The sequence below is a fragment of the Mastigoproctus giganteus genome, chromosome 14 (assembly GCF_048544385.1).
Source record: "Mastigoproctus giganteus isolate SK-2022 chromosome 14, ASM4854438v1, whole genome shotgun sequence".
In the NCBI taxonomy this organism is placed as follows: Eukaryota; Metazoa; Arthropoda; class Arachnida; order Uropygi; family Thelyphonidae; genus Mastigoproctus; species Mastigoproctus giganteus.
The window spans coordinates 65,282,173-65,304,381 of record NC_143588.1 but is presented as its reverse complement, the minus strand read 5'-3'; the positions used below and the strand labels follow the sequence as shown (position 1 = coordinate 65,304,381).

At 38.4% G+C, this 22,209-nt stretch overlaps 1 protein-coding gene across 1 annotated transcript in view; it reads right to left on the bottom strand.

Annotated features, from left to right (window-relative positions):
- LOC150075183 (stAR-related lipid transfer protein 3-like) overlaps positions 1 to 22,209 on the bottom strand; it is a 179,416-nt gene that overhangs the window by 54,807 nt on the left and 102,400 nt on the right. Inside the window, exon 8 of the mRNA XM_090388230.1 lies at positions 14,407 to 14,504. Coding sequence (XP_090244356.1) covers positions 14,407 to 14,504 — 98 coding nt within the window. The remainder of the gene's footprint in view (positions 1 to 14,406; positions 14,505 to 22,209) is intronic.

Genomic DNA, 22,209 nt, shown 5'->3' with positions numbered 1-22,209 from the left:
AACAAAGAACTGTTCAGGCAGGTAGACTGTCAGTAATGGTCTGGGGTGTGTTCAGCTGGCACATGTTGGTATCCCTGAACTGTCCAGGTTACATGCTCATCCTTGCAGACCATCTGCATCCTTTCGTGGTCAACGTGCACTCACAGGGCAATGGACTCTCTTCCAGTAGGACAATGCACCTTCTGTAGAGCTGTGGTGACTAGAACATCACTTGGAGCATTCTGCAGATTTTACTACGATGGAATGGCCTCCCTGTTCATCAGACATGAACCCTGTGGAACATCTTTGGGATGCTGTGGAAAAGTCCATTCGAGCTTTGGGTCCTCCAGCCAGAAATGTGACTGATTTAGGACTTATGTACAGCACTGTAGCAAGCATAGATGGAAATACCTATGGAAAGCTTTTGTGAACTAGTGGACCCAATGCCACGCCGTGTGGCTGCCTTTATCCGGGCGAAAGGTGGACCTACCTGTTACTACATAGGTATCCCATGATTTCTGTCCACTCAGTGTAGTAATCCCTAAATTCACTAATTATCATAAATTGTAGTAACCCCTAAATCTTCATTATCATGAAGTAAACACTATCGTAAAGGCAAAGCCATTAGTACTTACCATGCAGCTGATATTCTGATAAAGTAAATAAGCTCACATTGTGTTAATTGATGAACCATTACATTTAACATGTTGTTGTTGTTATTTGGTTTTTAGGAGCATTAGCAACTAAGGCCATATTGCTCCGGGGATATGTGGTGGTCATTCCCTGACCTTTCCGCATCCTCCGTATTTGGTGGTCACGGGCTCGAACCCCGGTCTAATCAAGAAGCGTGTGCCACGCACTGCTGCTCCTTCCCACCTGGCTACGGAGGTGCCATTTAACATGTCTTACTTGTAACATTTAATCACAAGTAATTAGCTGTACTGTACATCTATTACTAATAATCATTTGTGGATAAACTTAAGTTCTGTGTTGAACTGACAAGAGGAAATGGAAAACCTTATTTTGTTTTATGGAAATTACCTGCTTAAGTCAACTTTTACACATACACACACCAAAAAAAAAAAAAAAAAAAAACACTTACTGCTTGTGTTAAATTTTAAACAAAAAAAAAAAAAAACACACACAATGCAAACAGTAAGGCAGTAAGTTCCATAAAATAAAAAAAGGGTTTTCCAATTCCTCTTGTGTGTCTATTATTATGATTCTTTTCTTGAAAAAAGTATAATCTCTAAGTGCACATTGTATAAATCCAGTTGTCTTCACTGCTACTATGGTTTATGGTTGGTTGGTTGGGGATTTATTTGGTGCATCAGCATATATGGCCATAGTGCGACACTATGGTTTATGAGAAGGTTGAAAGGTATTACTAACAGTTATGCAGGTCAAGTAAACTGAGAAAGAAACAATTCACTATATGTATTAACAAAAGTTTATTAAATATGGAAGTCCAAAAAACATAATAATGGATAATATAGATTTAATATTGTAAATTACAATCCCTTTTGAGATGATCATTTTTTCTACAATAGTCAAAGATCTTTAAAAATAATAATAATAAAAGGTTGTAACACATGGTGCTAAGTCTACATTTCTATTTTCTTTCTTCATAATATGATTTAGTTTTTGTTTTGTGGGATGCATGCCCACATGACACACAGTGAACATAATACAACTAGCATTCAAATATTCATAGGAACAGCTGACTGTTAATCATAGTAATAAGGAACTTATGAAGTAGAGAAATCTTGAATGTTTTTTGGTTAGTTGTGGTGCTTATTTTTTTTTTTTTGTCAGCGATCTACTTTCCTCTCAGTCAGTCTTAAAGTGCCATTACCATTAATTTTGCTTTGAATATCTATTTGGCTGATATTTCCTTCTGCCATAATTTCTATAAGAAGACACCATCTTAAATTTTAATCATTTATCTCTGATTGGATATACCTTGGTGTTCAAAGAAAGTGCATCACCTAGGAATTTCATATTTCTGACCTTTTTTTTTTGCAATGGTATGTTACATTAATGACTGGCATCACAAATAGAAATATAAACAAAAGATATTTATTAATAGTTAAAGGCAAAGCTAAGAAGGAAGGGGATGAATCAGATTGGTCCACTTGATATTGATGGGTCAAGTGTTGATGATCCTGCTCAGGTAGCTAACAAACTAAATGAATATTTTGCATCAACATTCACACATGAGGACTTATTCAGCGAGGGTAATGCCAGAGGTGTATTCAACTCTAGCAGTAAGCTACAGAATCTTGAAATAACTGAGAGTAAAGTGGAGGAGAAACTGTTGAAGATAAACACAAGAAAGGCACCCGGGGTGGATGGGATCTATCCAGTTATATTAAAGGAGGCAGCAAAGGAAGTAAGCAAACCCTTAGCCATAATTATGAGAGCTTCCTTGGACTCAGGGGAGGTACCCATAGACTGGAAATGTGCAAATGTGACCCCAATTCACAAAGGAGGATCAAAGGCTGACACAAGTAATTATAGACCTGTGAGCTTAACTTCTGTTCCAGGAAAATTAATGGAGGCACTGGTTAAAGAAGCACTGCAGGATCATTTAGACAAGACTTCAGTTATAGCTCAGACACAGCATGGTTTTGTTAAGGGGAAGTCTTGCCTGACCAACTTGATTGGATACTATGATGCAGTCACAAAAGAACTGGATGCAGGGAATAACTTTGATATTATATACTTGGATCTTAGAAAGGCTTTTGATACTGTTGCACATGGAAGACTGCTACACAAATTGGAGCAGTGTGACATTGGAGGCAAATTGCTGCTATGGATAAAGGGGTGGTTGAGGGGTAGAAGACAGAGAGTGGTAATCAATGGACACTGCTCATCGTGGACTGATGTTATTAGTGGAGTCCCTCAGGGCTCAGTGTTGGGTCCATTATTGTTTTCTGTATTTATAAATGATATTGATGATGGTATATCGGGCTTAATGTCCAAGTTTGCAGACGATACAAAGGTTGGCAGGGTTGTCAAGGACACTACTGACACTATGCTGCTGCAACAGGATCTGGAAAGGTTGAGCAGATGGGCTGAGAGGTGGCAAATGAAGTTTAACATTGACAAATGTAAAGTACTACACATGGGAAACAGCAACCCCAGAGCAACGTATCAACTCTGTGGTACTACACTGACAGTGGTAGAGAATGAAAGGGACTTGGGGGTAATTGTGCAGGCAGATATGAAGCTCTCTGAGCAGTGCAGACGGGCTGCAAGAGTAGCTCATGGAGTATTGTCAATGATATACAGGAATTTTTCCAGCAGGGATAAGGAGGTGATTATTCCATTGTATAAGGCGATGGTCAGGCCACACCTAGAGTACTGTATACAGGTCTGGAGGCCTCATTTCAAGAAGGATGTAGAGCTGCTGGAACGAGTACAGAGAAGGGCAACAAGATTAGTGAATGGAACAAAGGGGTGCTCTTACGAAGAAAGGCTTTTAAGTTTTGCATTGTCTGGAAACTAGGCACCAGCGAGGTGATCTGATAGAGGTGTATAAAGCCTTGAATGGTTTAAGCATGCTCAATGCTGATGGGATTCTTCCTCTAGCTCAGAAAAATCACCCGAGAGGGCATAAATTCAAATTGAGGAAAGACAGATGTAGGATAGACGTGCGGAAATTTGCCTTTAGCCAGCGGGTGGTTGGTTGGTGGAACAGACTTCCATCCCTTGTGGTGGAGGTTGATAGCCTAAATAAGTTTAAGGCTCAGCTGGACAGGTATTTTGAACGAACAGAGGGGTGAAGTGGAAGTGGGTTTTTTTTTTTGGCTGATGCTGCATAAGCTTGCTTTCTTGCATCAAATGCCTCTACTAATGCTAATGCTAATGCTAATATTTGACAGGTGCCTTTAGTCAAAATATTTCAAAATGAGCATTTGCAACCTTTATACAGATTTGGTAAACAACAATTATGGCTGAAATGTTATCAGAAGTCCTCAGTTTGGTTCAGTTTATCATTTTAAATGAAAAACCAAATGAAAAGTTCATCAGGTGCAAACTAATATTTAGTCGAACCACCTCTGGCCCTGATGACAGCAGCACACAGTTGAGGCATTGACAAGATCAATTTCTGAAGATAATCAACTGATAGTTCATGGTTCCAAACACGAATTATGGCTTCCTGAAGTTCATGAAGGGTCTTTGGTTTCTTTCTGGCAACTGCAGATTCCACACGATGCCAACAGTTCTCTATAGGATTCAGGTCCAGGCTGTTTCCTGGCCAGCTAACAGTTATAATGGACTGTTCTTCCAACCATTTTTTTCACCTGTAACAAATGTAAACACATTACTGTCGAACCTCTAATGCCTACTTACACTTTTTTTCCTGATGTTTGTTGTTTGGTTTTTAGGAGCATTAGCAACTAAGGCCATATTGCTCCGTGAATATGCGGTGGTCATTCCTGACCTTTCCGCATCCTCCATATTTGGTGGTGACGGGCTCGAACCCCGGTCTAATCAAGAAGCGTGTGCTACGCACTGCTGCTCCTTCCCACCTGGCTACAGAGGCGCCCTTTTTGCCTGATGACAAGGAGCAGTCATCCTGAAAGATGCAGTTACTTGGCAGGTTGAAATGGTCTCTAATGATTGGCAGCAATTTGCCTTCCAATATAGCCAGGTATCCATTGGCATTTACAGAACCTTTCATGAACTGCAGGTGACCTACTCCATGATACGAAATGCACCCCCATATCATTTGGCTGGTAGGGAATTTCACTGTAGACACCATACAGTCTGGAAGTAATCTTCACCATGTCTACAGCAAATCGTTTGTCTCCCCATCAGAGTCATGCAGGTTGAATTTCTTCTCAAACGAGAAAATAACTGACTTCCACTGCTCGGGGTCCATCCGCTCCTGTATGTTCTTCCCATTCTCTTTTCAGCTCAGATGAAGAAGCTTTACAGTTTTTAAAGCATAAGTGCTTCAAAACAAGGTCCTGTTTTGGTGTAGAGACTCGTTTGCATCCAGTTCTTTTTTTCCTATCAGCAGAACAAGTATTCTAGAGTTTGGAAAGAAATCTACTCACTGTCGACTGATTACAAGACACTCTAGAAGCAATATGACGGGAAGAACATCCTTCCTTATGTAAAGCAACAATAGCACTCTTTCTTCATGGCGTCAACTGCACATAACTCGCCATCCTGATACAAGCAAGGAATGACTGCAACTCTTGCAGAGCGTGCTTATATAGCTGAAAGTAACAGTTGATGCAATATTACATTATCACCTACATATGTTAATCTTATCTGATGCCATCTGTAGGAAACATTGCCATATACTTAGGTTATTCGGATGACAACTACAATTTTAAGGGGTGATGCACTTTCTTTGAACACCAGTGTATGTTAATAAGATATTTTCTTATTTCTTAATTTGTAATATGGTCTTCCCATTCCTTGCATCTGTTAGTTCCTTTTATTTTTCTTAAAATTCCCACTTCTGAAAACTTTAAATTTTAATCACTTCCAATATCTTCTAATTCCAATATATGCCACAGTAAACTTTGCAAAATCTGGCACTTTACAATCTGGAATTCTTTAAAATATGGCACATTTTACAACAAAATTAATATTTTAAAATCCAGAAATATTAAGAAAACAATTCAGCACTTGTATCAATGATTGCATTAGTCTAAGAATTCATGCAAATAGGACAACATTTCTTTTTTTGTAGGATGTTTGTAGGATTGTCTTGTCCTTTAAACTGTTTTTGTGGAAAGATTTAAACTGCACAATAATGCAATGGTTTTAATTCTCACAACACAGCAAACTAGCCTCCGTATGAGTTTCCTTGGTATTGAATTACTTTCAAACAGATGGGCCCAAAAAGGTAGATCTGCCTTAGCTGAGTGGTCAAGTGGGTTTGTTTGTTTGGGTTTTAATGCTGCATCAGCAACTAGAGCTATAATGCACCAAACCCATACAAGGTGGTCAAGTGTGATCCCATACAAGGTGGTCAAGTGTGAGAGTACAGACATGCATGCACTTGAATGATTGTGGTTCAAGCCTGACATGTGACTATTAAATACAGTAATGTTTCCTGTATTCTCTCTCTCTATTTTGTAAACTCCTATGATCTTGTGGTCTTCTCAGAGTATAAACAGAAAAATTATTATTTTTTATTAATCAGTCATTCATTTAAAAGAGACTGCTATGACAGTCTGTTTCAAGTTGATTTGATTTGATCGGTGCAAAAATGACTACGGTTATACTGCGCCAAGAAAAGATTAAAATATCAACAAAGATAAATTCTGGTAACCTTTAAAAAGGTTACCTCGTCAAATTGTTATTTATATATATAAGGCGGTATAAGTTTAAAAGTAAATTATCCAATTTATATATGTGTATATATATTAATAGCTTGTAAAAACTTAAATTGCTGACACGTGGTCGTTGTCTGAAAATCTGACTGAGTGTATAAGGCTCAGTCAGATGAGTAAAAGTGGTAAAATATATATTGCGAACATGGGTAAAATTAACGCAATGGGTAAAATAAAGCATATTGATAAAATCACCATTTTATCAATATGCTTTATTGATAAAAATGGTGTTGCAAGACTCGCACATAGGAGGGTCGTCTGCCCTCAGCAGAAACAAATGTGTCAGATGACTGTGTCCTATGCGGAGTCTAGCAAGAACAACTTCCTCACTCCGATTCCTGCGCAGACTGGACTGCCATGTTTCTATTACAGGCTTTATCTGGTATAATTTATTTGTTCTCTCTCTCTCTCTATGCCATAGTTCTTGCCATTGGAAATATATCTTGTTGCGTATTATTTGCCTGTAGTCTGTATAGGGAACAGGCAACGATTATTAGTGGGGGCTGCTGATTTGGCTGCAGTGTCAGCCAAATCATTTCCCTTTATCCCAATGTGGCTAGGAATCCAGCAGAAGCGGATATCAAAACTTGTATTCATGAAGAGAATGTATCTTCTGCTGAACCCGACAGAGAACTGGATGAGAGTTGTGTCTCAAAGATAATAAAGCCTGTAATACACTCAAAGAATCAGAATATATTACTGACCTTTGGCATTGACAAGTTCGAATGTGATCCAAGGCTAACTCTATAGCATGCAGCTCTGCAGTGTATATGCTGGTTTCAGGAAGAATATGCTGAGATATTATAGTGTCCAGAAAGACAACAGCAGATCCTATGCACAATTCAGACTTTGAGAAGTCTGTGTAAACTGGCAGGAAGTGGGAGTGCTCAGCTCTGTGTGTGCAGAATAGAGCTGCTGGTAGACAGATGGAGTTTCAGACTTTACCCATTTCTTAAGGGAAAAGTCACACGATGGGATATGAGCATGACAGGGCGGAAGAGTTTCTTTTGGTGTTTGTGCAACCTTGTCTACCATGATGTTAAACTCTGAATAGCTCTTGGACACGAATACCAAAAGGTCGGTTGGCAGTCTGATGGATATTGTACAAGTTTTCCCAACATGGCTCAAAAACGGATGTCCACATAGGGTGGTCTGGCAGGGATTTAAACTTTAAAGCATAGTTTAAAGACAACTGCTTACGTCGAAGGGATAAAGGTGGTTCGTTTGCTTTGACATATAAGCTCTGGACAGGAGATATTCGAAATGCTCCAGTAGCGATATGGATAGCCTGATGGTGGACAGGGTCCAGCCATAGAAGGACACTGTCTCTGGCTGAGGAGTATACCTGGGCCCCGTAGTCTAATTTGGATTGTACAAGTGCACGATAAATATGTAGTAGGGTGCACCTGTCTGCTCACCAACATGCAGACGAGAGAGAGCGAAGAATATTTAATCCCCTTGTGCACTTTGAACAAAGTTGACGAATATGTTCTAGAAAGGTCAACTTTTTATCAAACACAAGTCCCAAGAATTTTGTCTGACACTGCTGGAATATCATTTTGTCCGAGCCTTAATTCAGGTTCAAGATGAAGATTACGCTTACGACAAAAGTGTACGCAAACGGTCTTCTCTGGCGAGAACCTGAAGGCATTAGCAAGTGCCCAGGAATTTAGACGATTAATGGTTTTTTGCAGTTGTCTTTCAATAACCCTCATGTTGCATGACTGACAAAATATGCTAAAGTCATCAACATAGAGGGCACTGTTTACAGTTGGAGGAAGCTGTTCTGTGATAGAATTTACTTTGATGGCGAAAAGCGTGACACTTAATACTGATCCTTGTGGTACTCCCTCCTCTTGGCAGAAGGGACGAGGCGTGAGGATCCCACATGAACTTGGAAAGATTGATTGGCTAAAAAGTTTTTAATAAAAATGGGGAGATGCCCTCTAAGACCAAGGCTATGCAAATCTTTTAAGATGCCAAATCTCCAAGTTGTGTCATACGCCTTCTCCATGTTAAAGAATACAGACACCAAATGTTCACGTTTTAGGAAAGCATCCCGGATGGATGTTTCCAGTCTAATAAGATGGCCCAGAGTGGACCGGTTTCTTCGGAAGTCGCACTGGATGTTGGAGAGAAGGTCAATTTGATTCTAAATACCATATTAAATGAAAATTAACCATTCTCTCCAGGATTTTGCATAGACAGCTAGTCAGAGCAAAAGGGCGATAATTAGTAGCAACTTTTGGATCCTTTCCTGACTTAGCAAAGGCAAGAACAATTGCTTTGCACCAGGAATCTGGAAACTGCCCTTCAATAAAGATTCTGTTGTATAGAAGGGGCAGATGAGCCATAGATTTTGGTGAAAGATGCTTAATCATTTCATAATGGATGCCATCTGGTCCAACAGCACTTGCTTTGGAAAGAATGAGAGCTCTTTCCAGTTCCTGTATAGTGAATGACCCGTTGTAGGGATAAACGCTCTTAGACTTAAAATTAAGTGCCTGTTTTTCGATTTTATATTTCAGGACCAGGAAATCTGGGGAATACGAAGATGTTGCAGAGATGTTAGAGAATGTTTCCCCAAGAGAATTGGCTATTGCAGTTGGATCTGCAATAGTGCATCCATTATAATCTAGGATCGAAGAAGTGGGGGATGTATATTTTCCCTTCATTTTCCAGATTTTATCCCAGATCAACTTAGTACTAGTGGACTGAGTAATTGATGAAGTAAAACGGATCCACGATTCCTTTTGACTCTGACGGCGGATGTAGCGTGCTTTGGCTCATGCACGTTTAAAGGCTATAAGGTTGGTTGTGGTAGGATATCGGCGGAATATCCCCCACGCTTTGTTTTGAGCCTTTTTTGCTGCTGTGCATTGTGAATTCCAATTCCACCGTGGTTTGGGAAATGGTGGAAACTGGGCAGATATTTTTGGGATGGCATTCACATCTGCTTGGATGACATTTTCTGTGATGTACGTTACTGCATCATTGATAGGCTCCTGACTGACGGTACTGAGGTCAAAATTTGCCTGATGTTGGAAGGCAGTCCAGTCAGCCTGATCAGTCTTCCACCGTAGTAACCTGAAAGGAAGACAGTCTCTCACTGTGTAACGAGGTTATCACAGGGAAGTGATCACTTCCGTATGGGTTCTCCTCCACATCCCAAGTGAGTGAAGGGAGTACAGAAGGGGAACAGATAGAGAGATCAATGGCAGAAAAAGTACGGGTAGGCATGTGGAAGGTGTTTGTTCCAGTATTTAGAAGGGAAAGGTCATTGTCATTTAGCATTCGGTCTATGACTCATCCCCTTCCACTGATGTTAGCACTACCCCACAGGGTGTTATGTCCATTAAAATCCCCGAGAAGTAAGAAAGGGGAGGCAACTGTGTTACAAAATATCAAGGTCTTCCTGGGAGATGTCAGTCCTAGGTGGCAAATAAAGAGCACATGGTTAATAAAAATCCCACTGTAAGGCGAATTGCAACAGCCTCTATGCTGATTGTAACTAGCAAGGGCTGAACTGAGGGTCTGTTCAGCCACAAGGAAAGCCACTCCTCCATGAGCAGGACCATCCGCAATTCTATCCTTACGAAATGTGATGTTATGCAAGGTGGGATCATCATTTGCCTTTAGATAAGTCTCCTGCAAGCAAAAGCAAACTGGCTTGTGCTTTTGCAGGAGGGCCTTGATGTCATCAGTATTTCGCCGGAATCCATGACAATTCCATTGTAGGAATTTAGCCATTATTTTGGCTTGGTGGGTCCATTAGGCGGCTTCCGAGGTGCTGAGGGCTTACTTTTGTCAGACTTGAATTTATCTTTTTTGGGGAAGAATGGACGCTGACCCGTGTACATTTCTTCCTCCGCAAAGAGTTCAAAGACTGATTAGTCCGGTACCTCCTTATTCTCTACATCCACTATTTCTGGTATCACGGGTGACTCTTCTGAACTTTTTGGCTTTTCTTTACCACTAGGTTTTGGTAGTGGTGGAGCACTAGGAAGTATGGATATAGGGGTGGCAGCTGATTGAGTTTTTTTGGTGGGCTTTTGTGAACTCGATAAATAGCGTGCAATCAGAGTGAATGACTCTCTTGCTGGTACAGTCATCTCTGTTTGTGTACTGATAGTGCACTTAGCAGAAACTATCTGGGCATATGAAGGTTTCCCGCTATTTATTGGTTGGATACGTTTTCTGGCCTCTGGGTAGGAGATATTCAGCTCTGTTTTCAGTTTTTGGATTTCTTTTTCATCCTTCCACCACTGGCATGCTCTAGAGTAGGCAGGGTGCTCTCCTTGGCAATTGACACAGATCGGTTTTGGAGCTGAACATTCCTTGCTCCTGTGGTCTTTAACACCACATCGAGCACAAGCAGGGTTACCATGGTAAGATGTTTGTGAGTGGCCGGTTTGGGACATAAATCCTCACTGGGCAGTTTAGATAGCCTGCCTTGATGGAACTTGGAGGCCATGTGGTGTTGAACGTGAGGATAAGAACTCAGGTAGGGACGAGATTCTCATCCTTTCGTACCGATATTCTCTTGACAGCTGTCACTCCCTGGTCTTTCAATTCAGAGCAGATTTCTTCTTTGGAGACATGAAGAAGGTCCCACTCTGATATAACACCTCGTGAAAAATTCAGTGTTTTGTGGTGGGTTACGTTGATAGGTATTCCCCCTATGGATGTAGGGTTCAAGATTTTAGCCATTTGTTTTGTGCTAGAAGCTTCGACCAAAAGGTCGCCAGAATGCAGTCGTTTAACGGATTTTGGTGAACCTGCCAACCCTTCTAATCCTTTCTGGATAAAGAAGGGCAACATCTTTCCGATTGACTGCTCTTTTAATGGAGGTGTTATCCGTGCTTTCATCTCGATTAGGTAGGGGCCTTGTTAGGGCCCCAGAAGAAATAGAATTTAAATTACTCATATGAGTAAGATAAAAAATTTTGGATGCCTTAAGTAGTTCACCCACCACAGAGCCCTACGAGGGAAAGCCCACTCGTGAACTAGCAGGTACTGCGTACACGAATGGGATGCCAAATTCGCTTAGGAGCACCATACCTACGTTTCCAATAACCCTTGATCCCGTCCCAGGACCAAAGGGAGGGAGACTTATTGGAACACAGTTGACCTTAGCAGTAAGAATCACCCGCAAATTGATCCCAGTCGGGCCGGTCCGGGACCACCCATCTTGTCGAAGCAGGGGCCAAAGTGGTGTATTAAGGCTGGGCCCCTCAACCACCAGCATCCCCCTTTCCAAATTCCACGGGTCGCGGCACACGGCTGCACATGCCGGATTCCAATGATGTAACCCTGGAACCAAGGTATGGGTGTTAGATCCCAGTGATGCTAATCTGGAAAACCAGCAGCATCACTGGGAGGTTCCCTCACCACGTACAGGTGCCCAAGTCGAGGGGCCTGTTTCAAGAATAACTGGGCCCTCATCAGATGGCAAGTGGTCTTTAATGGCAACACACAGACAAAACAGTTGTAAAGAAGTTGTCAATGTGAGTTGCCATGCAGTTCATGAAATCAGTTTCAGTTGTAATGTAGTTAAGCTGTTTTATTTGAGTGTTGTCACTAGAGACTTCACCTTTTGTCCAATGAGGAAGCAGTTAGTTCTGAAATAGGCTGTCATAACACACTCATCTTTTAAACAAGTGGCCAAATTAACCTTTTGGCGAGGTCATCTGTTTGAAAGTAGTGCAAAGCCAGAGAAACTCATAACAAAAGCAAGAATATTAAGACCATTGCATTATCAATGAAGTTTACATCCTGCTGGTGCAAAAAACAGATGAAAGAATAATGTATTCCTGCAAACATATTATAACTTTGAATTTCTCTCGTTTAGTGCTATTTCTTATTCAGTAAACTTTGTAACTTAGCATGAGCCATCTTACAAATTACAGCTATGTGACTAGTCATACAGTACTTGTTTGAGCTGGCAACCAGTTTGACATCACTTTAGAATAGCTAAGAAAGCAAAGAGAGATTGAAAATTCTCACTGTGAAAAATGCATACTACATGAAATCTATGATTAATCTCTTCCATAAACAGGGGCTTACTGAGTATACAAAAAACAGATTTAATTTCATACAACCAAGGCTTTTTTGGCAATTATAACTAGTCATACAGCTCATCAGGTGCATAACTGAAGTAGTAAAAAAAAAAAAAAAAAACACCAATGTGACTGAACATCATTCATTTGGTTTCTCAGTCCATACTAATGCTATGGAACAGAAGGCCAAGTGAGTAGCACTTACCACTTGTTGGTTTTCTCTCCGCTATAGTTATAATGGCAGCAAAAAAACAAAACTTAATCTTCATTACATGAAAGAAATTGAATTTCTCTACAGTACATTATTAAAAGCAAAATGCTATGTAAACAGATAAAGACTCCCATGTTGGTAGATGACTTTCATCAACCGGTGAAATACCACCACTTTGCTTATTGGAGGCTTGAAGTGGTGAAACCCATGTTTAGTCTCTAGAGCAAAGTTTCCGGCACCCCCCCCCTCCTCCCCCCATACTTCTCCTTCAACCCACGCACAGTACTAAGTATTATAGGTTTTGATACCTTTCGTGTTTGGGATTTTCATAAAAAAAAAAAAAAAATTACTATTTGTTCTTAAAAAGGATAACATTTTTTTTTTCTTATCTCTATTATGGAAGTATGTTTTCTCTGAAGCACATCTATTGATATTTTAACAACATTTGCTGTGACTATGTTTATTGTCATTTGCTTACATTTAACAAATTGAACTATTATTTACATTTTAACCACTGGTACTACCTTTTCGTCAATATTAATGTTTACAGATGTAAATATGTTCAATTAATCTGAATAGTGTTAATATTCAGTGAAATGTTCTTCTTCAAAGTTGCTCCACCATAAAGTACACCTTTCTAAAATCAAGAAAACTTTAAAATTCAGTAATCCCCAAGGAGCCAGATTTTAAAGAGTTTATTGTATATTACTGTATATTCTTATCCAGCTCTTCAGTTAAAATAGCCTTAAAAACTATGTTATAAACAGCAAATTGTCTTTTTACCTTTTTCTCTTCTAATTTATTTGTTAGAGTAGGAGTGTAGGAAGCCAATTAAACAAATGAATTTAACTGCTTTTAACACTTTCTACCATTTATTTTCACATCTAATCTATTTCATTACACTGTTTTCCAAGATACAAAAATTATCTTGTTCCAATTTTTAGTTATTTAGTGTATACTCCAAATTTTACTTGGCTCAGCCAACTTTCATAAGTTTTGTTTTTGAGTAACATGCCAAATCATCTGCAGCACAATATCATCCATAGAATAATTATTGAATTTTTATATCTCCCATACTAAACTATGTCAGTAACTCTTTTTTTTTTTTTTTTTCCCAGTCAAAGTCATAAAAAGAAGATAATAAAGGTCCAGAACATCACAATCTAATAGAATAATAAGCTACATATAGCAAGCTTTATGACCAGTTTTCACACTTTGTCAAATAATTACTGAGAAATTCAATTATGAAAATTACAGAAATATTACTGTATAATCACATCTTAGATTCATAATAATAATAATATTAGTACAAAGAAAGCCACTGTGACTGACACAAAATCGTTTGGTTCCAACCACTTCTGTGCTGGTTGTAGTCTTCTGTGTTTCGTTATCCCAAATAGGTCTGATGACATTGCTCTACTGAGTTTTGCCTTGGTGATGAAATATTGCCTTAGTATTAAGTATCTATACTGTGGTAGTTATTTAGTTCCTTTGTAAACATTTCAATATATGTTCTTAACATTTGCATGTTATTTAACAGCATCTTTCTTTGTATTAATCTTATTTGCTACGAATTACCACATATCCCCATTTCACATAATTAATAATCATCAACATATTAAAAAATATATTCAGAAGTAAATGTTAACAGAGGCATGTGTGAATGTTTTATTATATATCTATACTTAATACTTGGAGGAACAGTTTGTAATTTATGTAAATTATGTTGAGAGAAGGTAAATTTTTCTCTTTACAAATTATAAATATTTTAATTATTAAAATAATATTTTCTCACAGCCTTGGAACTTTCCGATGAATCTTTCTGAGAAAGCCATTCTACTTCTGAAACAGCTCCTTCTTGCTCTTCTTCAGAAGAATTTTCACTTTCAGATGCTGTGTGTATGTATATATATATATAAATAACATTCTGATAATATAGTTTTTCTGAAGTTCAAGATATGTACTACAAGTTGCAATCATAAAGAAATTAGATCGATTTTATAATATATATATAAACAGGTTGACCTAACTCAGTATATTGCTACTAAGGTTGAAAAGTACTGCCCTGCATATGGATTTTTAAAAAGAATATTAAACTCAGAGCAGTATTAACTCCTGTCATTTACCAGCACACATTCTAAAATATATTTCAATAGTCAAATTTTCAACATTTTATTATCAAAATAAAGACATTATTATTGTTAATCAATAATTACATCAAGTAATTATTAATCAATAAAATAAAAAAAAGTTATTTAAAAATAAGAATTAGCAACACCTTTACGTACATAGTTAATTTTAGTTTAATTATCAACATTTTCCCCTAAAATTCGTTATTTCATAAAATCTCCTGACAGAATATTTTCAGTGTAGCTGTTCCTTGATTGAAACGGAAGTCTCAATCTGCCTTGCCTGCAATATTTGTGATCCAAGTGGAACACAGGATATTGTAAAAGTTTGTTATAAAAATGTCAAAAATAAAGTTCCAGGTTAACTTAGAAATTTAGCTTATTTAATCAGTAAATCGCCTTTCTGATGATATGCTTTTTATTTGTCTTTTGTTTATATTACAGGTCGATTGTCACTAATCTGGCATCAAAGTATTTACACTTTACACCACGAGAAGCACTTCCTTTATGAATTGGAACCATGGCTAGGGCTAAATGTGAGCAGGTTATAATAATAAATGCAGAAAAACCAGTAGGAATGGCTTGCCAGTGTTTATGAGTTCGAGCCAGCAGCTGATGCTGCAAACAATGCCACCAAAACAATAGCGGCAGGTTGGTGCACCGGCCCAGGAAATTTGAAATTATGCTCGCGGAAATTATGTCTGAATTAGTCAGGGTCAACCTGTACTTCACTCAATTTTTTCTTTCAAAAGAAAGAAGGAATAGTTGGGGGGGGGAATAAAAACATTTCCATTTAGATTTGAATCACATATGCTTGGCATAAGAAGGAAATCCTTTTATCCATTACTCTATTTCAACTGCTACTGGCATGCTTATAATGCCCTGATTTACAATTTCAGTTAGTGATATGTGGAAATGCATCAAATAACTTCATTTCGTATTTAAAAATGAACTTATTAAACTCAGACTGATATCATATTGTGAACAAACATATTTAAGCACAGTTTTAGTAGATTCTGTAAAAAAAAAAAAAAAAATCTCTAAACAGATTAATATAGCAGGATTTAGAGGTAAATTTAAAACTGGATTATACAGTGGGAACAACTTTTTTTTTTATCATATTATCATAACATAAAAGACCAGTTAACTTTTGATCAATAAGAGAGACCACTCAAGACCTATATTTATATTCATTGCACCAATGCACAGAGTCAATACAATATTCATTGAGCAATCTTAGTTAAGGAATTAAGGGGAAACTACCCATCTTCAATATATTAAAGCAAAGGAAATGGTTGTGGCTATATTTAAGAAGTACTGAAATGGAATCCTCCACACACAGCAATTACAATGAAGGAAATGATCCAGCTTCATGGTGAATAAGAAGCCAAACAACATAATGCTACATAATCCACATAAACAACATATAATTCAAACACTGGCCTATTTTACAGAGGCTGTATCTCTGCAGAGAATCATGGCAGAGTTGAACTGATATTTCTGGCGTTGCCTTAACATTAGACACTCATACGTACATAACAGATACAAAGCTCATGAAATAACTTTTATTCTCCATTCAACCAGCATAAACATTATACCTAACTTTTCACAAAATTTCCAATGTAATACAGGGGAGGAACCCTCAGTATTCACAAGGAAGCACTAAATTTAATACCAATTTGGGAACCAAGGCCAAATTATCAAGGCTTATGTAAAGTGAGAAGTTTCTCAATTTATAATTAAACACAAATCAATTTTGAGCAACCAGAATACCTGTAACAACAAAAGTCAAGCCTAGCAAAATTAAGGTAAAAAAAGATAATTTCACATTCCACACAACCCCTAGTAATTTAGCTGAGTCCAAGGGGACCAATGGAACCAAATTAATTAAATGTCAAACCTAAAGGACACAGCAATCATAAAATGAAACATACACTGAGTGGCCACTTTATTAGGACTATCTACTCTTTTCATGAAATGGTGTGCTCCTTCAGCAACAGCATCATATCTGTACCATGTGATATATAGTAGATACAAGTGTGTTAGTTGTCTGACAGTACCAGGGGTTTCCCCCATCTGTGTTGTGTACTCTGTTTGTATGACACATAACTCTGTGGAAGCCAGAGATTTAAAAAGTGGGGAGTGGTTTGTTGTGTAGTGTTATGTTCTGTTGCTTCTCTGACCATTTAGCCGTTGGGCCCCTATTGGGACCACCATTGCCCACACTGGTGAACACTAGAATTTGGAAAGGCTGAAAGAGGTTTACGAGAAAGCGGTTGAATTTAGATGTTGATTAGAATTTGGCAGCATTGTTAGTGCATACTCGGTCGGTTTAGTTAGAGGGGGAGAGGGAGACTGGAGAGAAACAGATGAGGGATGGGGACGATGGCGTAGGTATCCCCAAAGAGGTCAGTGGGGATGAGCCCCACCAAGCAAAGTATGGGTGAGGCAGGAAGGGGAGGAGACAGAGACCTATCTCCTCCCTCCCCTTGCCTCTAGATGGGGTTTTAAAGGGAACCGGGTTTGAGTACCCAGTTCAGATCACCAAATGGCGTGTTGGCAGCAAAGTTGCAGTATGTCTTCGTCGGTGATGGCATTCAGGTCTATATAGTGTCAAATCTGGTAGGAAGGTCAAACCTAACCCCAGAGTGGGATAGGAAGGTGGGCAGATACACAGGGATGTTGTTGTTGTGGTGGTTTAATGGCACATAAGCTGTTTTGGCTATAATGCACCTATTCATTTATTATATAAAGAAATCAGATATTCTCGAAAGGTCAGAAAAATTTGTAATCAAAAAGGATTAAAAACTCCAAGTTTTCTTGAGGAAATTAAAAAATTCAAATTGTTTTGTCACCAATCAGATTCTCTAGCGTTATTGGTTTACAAAGATTAACCACACAGAGATGTGTGCAATTCAGTGCAGGAATGGGCAAGATGATTTAAGTGATTTTGAATGTGGCTTGGTAGTTGGCACCAGGTGTGCCAATATGAATATCTCAAACTGTAACTCTGTTTGGTTTTCACATACAACTGTGTCTTGGGTGTATTGAGATTGGTTCAATAATCAAATAATATCCAGCCAGCAGCAATCCTATGGTCAAAAACAGCCCATTAATGTGACAAGCAAACAAGACTTGTACAGGGTAACAGAAAGACTACAGTCAGTGAAACAACAACCTAGTAACAACGGTGGTAACAAACAAGGCATCTCAGAATGCACAGCTTGCTGTACTTTGTTATGGACAGGATATTGCAGCTGATGAGTGAAATGTGCTCCGTTCCTGTCAAAATATAAGGTACAGTAAGTGTGAGCTCAGGAACACCAACAATAGACATTTGAGAATTGCTGAAATGTTGCCTAGTCTGACAAATCCCAGGTACTACTGTTTACACTGATGAGAGAACCAGAATATGGTGAAAACAGCAGTGAAGAATGTTTTCATGGCATGATGCACACTGGACTGCTCAATACCAGTGGAGAAACATTTGGATATTGGAAACTGTTTCCAACCAGACATCCCTTTATGGTCGAAGTGTATCCATTTTCAGTTTTTCAAACAGGATAATGCACAATGTCACAAGACACATCCTCTACAGAACTTCTTCCAGGAACACAAGAATGAATTTAGCTTACTGCAGTGGCCTCTCCGGTCACCACCGGATTTCAACCCAATTGAGCACCTCTGGCATGAAGTGGAACAAGCTCTTTGGAGTAGAGATATGCAACCATACAATTTGCAACAATTGAGTCAACATGGATCAATGTTCCTAATAAAGCGGCCACTCTATTTTGACTTAACTAGATTAACAAAAGAATAACTGACTGTTATAAGTTGGGAACAAGTTTAATGATGGAACAGATAAATTCACTTCTTTTAATGGAGTAATCAAATAAAAATAGGCATAACTGGCATAAGGGAGAAAGAAAAAACCTATGGTTGGCTGAAAAAATGGAAATAATATGATACAACCTGAGGTAAGTCAGTACTAGTACTATTGTTTAATTTTGAGACTGAAATAAAAAAAAAAGCTCATACCAATAATTAAAAAAATAATAATAATAATATATTAACTCTAATAATAGACCATCAACAAAAAATACATCTTCAACAATTCTAATACATCAAAAGCTGCAGAAATGACAAAAAAAATTTCCATGACACCTCTTTTTCATTCAAAGCCTGAAAAAAAAAAAAAATAAAATAAAATAAATAATGAAACTAGATAAGCAAGGCAAGTGTCAGTAGACCTAGCTAGAATACCATAATGCAATGAATATGGGTTTAATAGAAAACAATGTAGAACAAGGACAGTAAGCAAATTTTTCCCATTACCTCAACAGTGGGTGAACAAATATAGGCCAAAAATCAGCAACAGAAGTCTGCATTTTAGGCACTGGCACAATTCTATAATTTCAGATGCTGAGGAAAAACCCCTTGATCAAGGAGCTCCTTGTATAAATAAAATATCAAATAAGTTCGATATTTTAAATATCAAAATATCGAACTTTAAATAAGTTCGAAGCTTGAGAATGAGAGAAGCCTTGTGCAGGCAAAGTTTTTTACTGCTCCTGGAATAGAGAAATTTTTTCTCTTTTATTAGCTTAAATTGGCACATTAACTTATTTTCTAGAGTAGCTTCATATTCCTAGTTATGATATTTAGTTTAAAGTTTAACTTAGATAGAGATTTTGTAGGTATTACCTAGTATCGGTAAGGGTATCAAATCCACGTGTTAAAATCAAAGTTACAGATCCGCTGAACGAGAAGTTTTTCAGCCATATTTAGCCGCTTTATTGACCAATTGTTATATCAAATTATTTTCTATAATAGCTTATAGACCTAGTTAGGATCCTTAGTTTATTCTGAATCGAGACAGCGAGATTTGGAATTTAAGTATTAATTAAGTGTCCGTAGATTTACCGTTCGTAACTTGCCGCCATTGTTATATGATACAACGTTATATCCCGAACTAGACAGCGTAAGCTTAGTATAGTATATAATATAATATTGTCAGTCAATCAGTAAAATCTATTAATCTTGTTAAACTTCATTGTCAATTAAATTGTACTTTTTAACTAAATACATATAACGACTTAGATTACAAACGTAACATAATTAATTAATACATAACTTGATACGGAAGTTATATAAACGGAACTCATAGATAATACTCAATAATGAAAAATATATATAGCGTTATAACTGTGTTGGGATACAAGTTTAGGGTTATAATTTTGTACTGAAATTGAAATTTTATCGAAATTAAATCATGACTCAGACCAGAGCAGCAAAGCAAAAGGCTCAAGCTAATGGGAGTGCTGTGGCTCAGGGGAGAACTGAGGAGAGCAGCTGCCCTCTGAATCACAGCCTTTTAAAATGCACTGCTTGCGTGATGTTTGTGGAGCAATCGGGTACGGACATGATATTGCCATGGGGGATGTCTTTGTGTGTGCATGATGTAAGGAGTGTAAGGAAATCAGGCAACAACTCAGCGCTGTTATGGGCCTATATGAGAGCTTGAAGGACAGGGTGGATGCCCTCGAAGGATCTAAAATTGAGGGGCCCCATCAAGCTCTCAGCTGCCCACATCAATGCCAGAGATTGCACTTGTCATCATGCAACACAGTGGCAACCCCCAAAGCAGAATTGCGCTGATCCCACAGGAACTAGTAGCTGTTGGTGACTCTATTGTCAGGAGAAACGGGGAACATGCTTTGTAAAAAGGATAGGTGGAACAGGACCAGGGTATGTCTGCCAGGGGCAAAGGTTGATGACGTTGTAGAGCAGATATCTTTTAAGGGCACAAAAGGTGATATAGTTGTACATGTTGGCACTAATGATATTAAGAGTAGGAGACCAGCAGAATTACTTAACAAGTACAGGTCACTGTTGAAAAAAAGCTGTGAATTAGGGTTGAATTTGAAAGTGTCTGCATTTCTGCCCAGACACGATAGGAGGGAGTATATGACGAGAGCCTTGTCGATCAATTTGGCTCTAGAAAGATTGTGCAAAGCTCAAGGGGTAGAATTTTTTTCAGCCTGGTCTGTACTTGTTAACAAGAGACTGCTTCTACAGGGATGGGATACACTTATATAGAAAGGGTGAAAGAATATTTGCTGATGCTATCGGGGCAGTGTTAGGTGGGTTGGAAAACTGCTAGCTTGGGGGGATACAAGGACTAATAGATTAACAGTAGCCATTGGCAGAGGTGAAAGTGATTCTTGCACTGCTTCTATTGGAATGAGCAAAAGCCTGGAAAACAAGATGCAGGATATTTCAGAGACTGCTGGGAGTCATTGCAGTACAAGTAAACACATGGGTTGTGTTAGGGTAGCTAAGAATAGGAACAGGTGCATGTATACTTGCGTGTACACCAATGCTAGGAGTTTGGTAAATAAATTTGACGAATTTGAGGTATTGCTCAAAACATCAAAGGCAGATATTGTTGGGATATCAGAGACGTGGTGTCACACCGATATAAGGAATGCAGAACTGGAATTTTGGGAGTACGATGTGTACAGAAAGGATAGACAGGATAGGAAGGGAGGAGGGGTTATGCTATTAGTTAAGAAACACATAAAAACCAAGAAAGTGAAGCCAGTCGACATCACTGGACAGTGCAGTGTCGAGTCAGTTTGGTGTGACATAAGCATTGGGAGATCAAAATTGAGAGTAGGAGTGTGCTATAGGCCTAATGACTGATGAGTATAATAAGAAACTGTACAGGGAAATAGAGTGGGCCAGTAAATCAGAGAGTCTTATAATGGGGGATTTCAATTTCCCAGATATTGATTGAAATTTGTGGGTTGGTCACTCACACACTAACAAGGCTTTTGGGGATTTATTGGATGATTGTTTTCTATATCAGCATGTTCAGGAGGCAACTAGAGGGAGTAATACTCTTGATCTGATTATCAGTAGTGATTCTTCATGCATTAAGAATCTGCAGATAAAGGAACCACTAGGTGGCAGTGATCACAGTGTGCTGAAGTGAGATTTACTCAAAGAGGTAACTACCATCAGGGATACAGGGAGGGGTTTTTGCTTTCGTAAAGGTGACTACGATGGCCTGAGACAGTATTTAAATTCTATACAGTGGGATCAATTGATGATGTTACCAACAGCAAATTCAAAATGGGAACCATTCAAAAGAACTTATCTTGGAAGCTACTAGGCTTTATATACCAACTAAGAAATATTGTTCAAGGTTTAGGCCTAAATGGATGTCAGATGAACTAATGAGACATACGGCAGAGAAGGAAAATGCATGGGATACATATAAATTAATGGGTGACATGGAAGCTTATGATAGATATAAGCTGGTCTGTAACCAAGTCACAAAGGAGATTAGGCAGGCAAAGGCAGATTATGAGAAATCCTTGGCAAAGGATGCAAAGAAAAACAGAAAAGAGTTCTTTACCTATGTAAACTCTAGGAGGAAAGCGATGAATCACATTGGTCCACTG